At 46.1% G+C, this 6,993-nt stretch overlaps 1 protein-coding gene across 2 annotated transcripts in view; it reads left to right on the plus strand.

The window, feature by feature from the left end:
- Positions 1-4,078, plus strand: part of LOC109899405 (transketolase-like) — a 29,642-nt gene extending 25,564 nt beyond the window's left edge. Inside the window, exon 14 of one of the 2 annotated variants that reach the window (XM_031834294.1) lies at positions 2,617-4,078. In XM_031834294.1, the coding sequence (XP_031690154.1) occupies positions 2,617-2,804 (188 nt within the window). In that variant the 3' untranslated portion in view covers positions 2,805-4,078. The remainder of the gene's footprint in view (positions 1-2,616) is intronic. The other variant, XM_020494662.2, reaches the window with a different exon arrangement.
- The last annotated feature ends 2,915 nt before the right edge of the window (positions 4,079-6,993 follow it).

The following is a 6,993-nucleotide window of genomic DNA, read 5'->3' on the forward strand; positions in this document are numbered from 1 at the left end:
TGGTGTGCAAAAGAGCAGAAAAGTAAATAAATAAAAACAGTATGGGGATGAGGTAGGTGAAAATGGGTGGGCTATTTACCAATAGACTATGTACAGCTGCAGCGATCGGTTAGCTGCTCAGATAGCTGATGTTTGAAGCTGGTGAGGGAGATAAAAGTCTCCAACTTCAGCGATTTTTGCAATTCGTTCCAGTCACAGGCAGCAGAGTACTGGAACGAAAGGCGGCCAAATGAGGTGTTGGCTTTAGGGATGATCAGTGAGATACACCTGCTGGAGCCCGTGCTACGGATGGGTGTTGCCATCGTGACCAGTGAACTGAGATAAGGTGGAGCTTTACCTAGCATGGACTTGTAGATGACCTGGAGCCAGTGGGTCTGGCGACGAATATGTAGCGAGGGCCAGCCGACTAGAGCATACAAGTCGCAGTGGTGGGTGGTATAAGGTGCTTTAGTGACAAAACGGATGGCACTCATGCATCCAGTTTGCTGAGTAGAGTGTTGGAAGCCATTTTGTAGATGACATCGCCGAAGTCGAGGATCGGTAGGATAGTCAGTTTTACTAGGGTAAGCTTGGCGGCGTGAGTGAAGGAGGCTTTGTTGCGGAATAGAAAGCCGACTCTTGATTTGATTTTCGATTGGAGATGTTTGATATTAGTCTGGAAGGAGAGTTTGCAGTCTAGCCAGACACCTAGGTACTTATAGATGTTCACATATTCTAGGTCGGAACCATCCAGGGTGGTGATGCTAGTTGGGCATGCGGGTGCAGGCAGCGATCGGTTGAAAAGCTTGCATTTGGTTTTACTAGCGTTTAAGAGCAGTTGGAGGCCACGGAAGGAGTGTTGTATGGCATTGAAGCTTGTTTGGAGGTTAGATAGCACAGTGTCCAATGCCGGGCCGAAAGTATATAGAATGGTGTCGTCTGCGTAGAGGTGGATCAGGGAATCGCCCGCAGCAAGAGCAACATCATTGATATATACAGAGAAAAGAGTCGGCCCGAGAATTGAACCCTGTGGCACCCCCATAGAGACTGCCAGAGGACCGGACAGCATGCCCTCCGATTTGACACACTGAACTCTGTCTGCAAAGTAATTGGTGAACCAGGCAAGGCAGTCATCCGAAAAACCGAGGCTACTGAGTCTGCCGATAAGAATATGGTGATTGACAGAGTCGAAAGCCTTGGCAAGGTCGATGAAGACGGCTGCACAGTACTGTCTTTTATCGCTGGCGGTTATGATATCGTTTAGTACCTTGAGTGTGGCTGAGGTGCACCCGTGACCGGCTCGGAAACCAGATTGCACAGCGGAGAAGGTACAGTGGGATTCGAGATGGTCAGTGACCTGTTTGTTGACTTGGCTTTCGAAGACCTTAGATAGGCAGGGCAGGATGGATATAGGTCTGTAACAGTTTGGGTCCAGGGTGTCTCCCCCTTTGAAGAGGGGCATGACTGCGGCAGCTTTCCAATCCTTGGGGAAAGATGGGGCTCAAACCCATTGCCAGAGGTATGCTTGGTCAGGAGCCTTTCTGCTACACCAGAATCTGGCACTCAAGAATAATTGTATGTCATTTAGCCGTATATATTGCAACCTGGCAACCTGTCATTTTTCTGCATTGTTTATTTATACAGACAGTATCCTCTCATTGGCTCAGAGATGATGCGGTGGCATGTTCTCATTAGCTTGAGAGGTATAGCAGGTTTTGCGCTGTCATAGTGGGCGTGGGCAAGACATATTCTGTTCTGGTGCATTTTGTTTGCTGAGGAGGAAGACTGTCTGTGTGTGTGTGTGTGTCTGTGTGTGCATGCGTGCGTGAGTGTGTGAAGGCCAGGGAGGCAGAGTGCTGTCAGATTTCCTTAGTGGAGCGTGTGCCGATGGGGCTTCTGTGACCTAGATCAAAGATGTGTAGCAGTAGCAACCCCCTCTTTTCCCCCTAAGGGGGAGAGACTGCACTCTTAGAAAAAATTGTTCCAAAAGGGTTATTCAGCTGTCCCCCTACGAGAAGCCTTTTTTGTTCCATGTAGAACCATTTTGGTCCCAGGTAGAACCCTTTTCAGTTCCATGTAGAACCCTTTCCCCACACAGGGTTCTACATGTAACCACATATTATTATACCTGGGACCAAAAAGGGTTCTAACTGAAACCAAAAACAGTTATGCAAAGTGTTCTCCTATGGGGGCCACCAAAGAACCCATTTAGGTTCAAGATAGCACCTTTTTTCTAAGTGTCGGGATAGCAGGAGAGAAAAGAGAGAGTGAAAGAATGAGAGGGTGAGAATATGGTGGGGAAAGATGGCGAGGGAGTGTACGGCGACAGATATAGACCAATGGCTTCATCTTCAAGATCTCAAGACCAATGAGTGACCTCCGCTAGACATCTCCAGGCACAGATCTAGGATCAGTTTATCATCTGGAATCAAAAAGCTTTACTAATAGAGGGGGGAAAAAGCTGTTTGAGCTCAATGTCATTCTAAATTACTCCTGGGGAGTGCATCAGAGCTGGGGGAAGGATTGTTGTCATTTCAAATTGACTTAATGAAATTGGATTGACCCCAATCCTTTTGCAGAGATGCTTCCTTAGCCTTCTCACTCTCATGTATTTCATTTAATGTTGCTGTTCCTCAGGTGGCCTGGGGGAGGCAGTATGCTCAGCGGTGGTGAATGAGCAGGGCTTCACCCTGCAGCGTCTGGCGGTGGCCCACGTCCCGCGCAGTGGCAAGCCCAACGAGCTGCTCAAGATCTACGGCATCGACCGCGAAGCAATTTGCCAGGCCGTCAGGAAGATGCTCAGTGGCTCCGCCAACGCCAAGTAGCTCTACCCCTTCCTGCATAAGCTACGCTCCACCCAGCCCAGCCCCCATTCTACCAACCCTGAGAAAAATAGAGACATTGTTCCATGTCACCACCCACGCCTGGTAAACCCACCCCCTCACTGTGAAAGCCCCGTCCCCTATGTGTTTACTAAAGTAACGTGAGTTCGTGCTGTATGTACATTTTGAAGTAACAGTCACACATTTCACTTTTTTTCTCTCACACACATGCATACAATACACACACAACCCTACTCCCACTTCCTGGTAATTATGGGTAATCCCAGGGTCAAGGGGTCAACTTCAGAAATGAAAGTGAGAGGTAGTCAAACTCGGCTGGCAGGTGTAGACATTCTGCAAACCATACAATGCAATAAAGACTATACATGTTGTGACTCAATGTAGGCACCTTTATTTGATGCTCATGTGTTTTTAAACTCTTCCTATTTGATATGTTCAACCAAAAAACAACCAGCAGCTGTTTGAATACTTTTATATTGTTCTGATGATGTAACTCTAAAGACAGGGTGGGGCAGCTGGTAGTGAAATGTAAGTGTCGTCTCCATGACAACCGTCTCGGGAAAATGTCATGTTTGTAAAACGTAGTCCAAGAAGGAAAAAAAAAGAAACAAAAGATGATCAAATGAAAATGTATGTGGGCTACAAATATCAGGAAAGTGAAAAATCCATACAGTTTGATCCATATGTCTCTCTATACCACAACCCAAACACATTACTGGACAGCTTATGTTAGCACACATGTTGGTTTTAAACGTCCTTTTATCTCTACAACTCAGGTGTAGACTAGATAAACACATGGGGTCAGATAACTGCCAAAATGTTGTGTGTAAAAGCTTTTGGCACATTTTTTACTCCATATTAACACCTTTTACCTGCATGAGCAAACCAACAGTGTGTTAAAACCAGCTGTCTGAACATACCAATAATGTTTCTATGAGCAAATAATGTCCACTATAGCAAACAGTTGGACCTGAAGGTGAGGAATAGGGACACAGGGCCAGCTAGGGCTTAGAGCAGGGTTGAGGTTAATTCCATTTCAATTCAATTCAGTCATATCAGGATGTAAATCGAAATGGAATTTACCCCAGCCCTGGCTTAGAGACTGTCTCTGTGCTTGTGGTCATGGTGATGTTGGGAGCATGCAGTTACATCTGAACTGTGAAGCTAAAACAAACACCTCATTTGTTACTTGAACTTTTGTATGTACCTTATACTTTCATCTATTAAAGCCCTCTGCATTTGAGTTTGAGAGTTCACTACTATTTCCGGGTGTTTCTTTGACTGTGTGCATGCAAATGTATCATAGCGTGTCTATTGAAAAAGGCACGTTGGGGTAAGTATTTTCTTATGCAAAACATTTTATTAGAATAATGATCAAATTAAGGAAGACTAAAATGAATAACATCATTATAATTGACCATAGAGAGAATTCATTCTAAATCAATTCTAAATAGATAAAACAATAAGTTAAACTTTAATATATTTGTAGAGTGTTCGTTTGAATATGATTAGAATTGCAGCAGGTTTCTCTTCATTTTTGATTCTGTACAATTTCGATTTGATCAGAACCAACACCCACAGTGAGTATCCAGATTTGAAAGATCGTGAAAGATTCCGACAGATGACCGAGCAGAGTTGGTCCATTGGTCGCCATGTTTACGCTGAGATCCTATCAGCAGACAGTATTAGTCTGAATATATCAGACATCTGTTTGTCTAATGGCAGCTCTGCAATGTGACCTTGTAGGTAGCACAGTAAAAGCCATTGCCCATTCTACTGAGTCTTCTACAGTTGACAATCGCCATGTCCCCAGCCAGCCCAACCACTCACTGGACCCATATTTATTTTCAATATCTTTTCGATATTTAATTTGATTATACCTTTATACCTGTAACCTGCCTCACCCAGTGTGATACGGAATTGCTATTATTTATTTTTTTAGAATACATTCAAGAACCTCCAGAAGCTAACCAGCTAAGTAACTACAAGCTGTTTAGTCATTGTTAGCCACTGCTAGCAGCTTTTACCTTCTGCACAGCCAGCCCTGTTTTTAGCCTGGATAATACTCGCCAGTCTACCAGTATCGAACTGTCTCTCCACAACAACGCCGGATTCCTGCCGTAATCCCTGGACCACTTCTTCTGATCTTCACAGCTAGCTTGCACCCAGTACCGAAGCTATCCCTGAGGCCTACCTCCCGGCCTACTCAGCTGTTCACCCGAACCCCACTCATACACGTGTAGAGCCCAATACTCCACCGGATCCTTGCTGTAAACTCTGGACCTTGGCTAATGCCACTGCCACGAAGCTAGCACCAGTTAGCCGTGAGCCAGGCACATCTCCCTGCTAGCAAACTAAATTCTACAATACCTCTTTCGCCATCTGGTTTGGATTCTCTGTCCACACGGCCCCTGCCGCACCACCACGACTGGTCTGCCGACGAATACTCCATCCACTGTGCCTTCAACTGGCCTCCGTCTGAGCAGACCCCCCCCCCTACGACCCCCGGGCTACTAACTTTAAACACTGTGTCGCTAGCTGTTGTTGTCTCACCTGTTGTTTTAGCAAGCTCTTCCAATCAAGACCTGCGATTACTTTATGCCTTGCTGTATGTCTCTCTCAAATATAAATATGCATTGTATACTGTTGTTCAGGTTAGTTATCATTGTTTTAGTTTACAATGGAGCCCCTAGTTCCACTCCTCACACCTCTGATACCTCCTTTGTCCCACCTCCCACACATGCGGTGACCTCACCCATTATAACCAGCATGTCCAGAGATACAGCCTCTCTTATCACCCAGTGCCTGGGCTTACCTCCGCAGTACCCGCACCCCACCATACCCCTGTCTGCACACTATGCCCTGAATATATTCTACCACGCCCATAAATCTGCTCCTTTTATTCCTTGTCCCCAACGCTCTAGGTGACCAGTTTTGATAGCCTTTAGCCGCACCCTCATCCTACTCCTCTGTTCCTAGGGTGATGTGGAGGTAATCCCAGGCCCTGCATGTCCCCAGGCACCCTCATTTGTTGACTTCTGTGTTCGAAAAAGCCTTGGTTTCATGCATGTCAACATCAGAAGCCTCCTCCCTAAGTTTGTTTTACTCACTACTTTAGCACACTCTACCAACCCTGATGTCCTTGCCGTGTCTGAATCCTGGCTTAGGAAGGCCACCAAAAATTCTGAGATTTCCATACCCAACTATAACACTTTCCGTCAAGATAGAACTGCCAAAGGGGGAGGAGTTGCAATCTACTGCAGAGATAGCCTGCAAAGTTCTGTCATACTTTCCAGGTCTATGCCCAAACAGTTCGAACTTCTAATTTAAAAAATTAATCTCTCCAGAAATAAGTCTCTCACTGTTGCCGCCTACTACCGAACTCCCTCAGCTCCCAGCTGTGCCCTGGACACCATCTGTGAATTGATCGCCCCCCATCTAGCTTCAGAGTTTGTTCTGTTAGGTGACCTAAACTGGGATATGCTTAACACCCCGGCAGTCCTACAATCTAAGCTAGATGCCCTCAATCTCACACAAATCATCAAGGAGCCCACCAGATACAACCCTAAATCCGTAAACATGGGCACCCTAATTGACATTATCCTGACCAACTTGCCCTCCAAATACACCTCTGCTGTTTTCAATCAGGATCTCAGCGATCACTGCCTCATTGCCTGTATCCGCTACGGGTCCGCGGTCAAACGACTACCTTTCATCACTGTCAAACGCTCCCTAAAACACTTCTGCGAGCAGGCCTATCCAATCGACCTGGCCCGGGTATCCTGGAAGGATATTGACCTCATCCCGTCAGTTGAGGATGCCTGGTCATTCTTTAAAGTAACTTCCTCACCATCTTAGACAAGCATGCTCAGTTCAAAAAATGCAGAACTAAGAACAGATATAGCCCTTGGTTCACTCCAGACCTGACTGCCCTCGACCAGCACAAAAACATCCTGTGGCAGACTGCAATAGCATCGAATAGTCCCCGCGATATGCAACTGTTCAGGGAAGTCAGGAACCAATACACGCAGTCAGTCAGGAAAGAAAAGGCCAGCTTTTTCAAGCAGAAATTTGCATCCTGTAAAAGTTCTGGGACACTGTACAGTCCATGGAAAACAAGAGCACCTCCTCCCAGCTGCCCACTGCACTGAGGCTAGGTAACACGGTCACC

Source organism: Oncorhynchus kisutch, linkage group LG1 (genome assembly GCF_002021735.2).
Source record: "Oncorhynchus kisutch isolate 150728-3 linkage group LG1, Okis_V2, whole genome shotgun sequence".
Taxonomy (NCBI): Eukaryota; Metazoa; Chordata; class Actinopteri; order Salmoniformes; family Salmonidae; genus Oncorhynchus; species Oncorhynchus kisutch.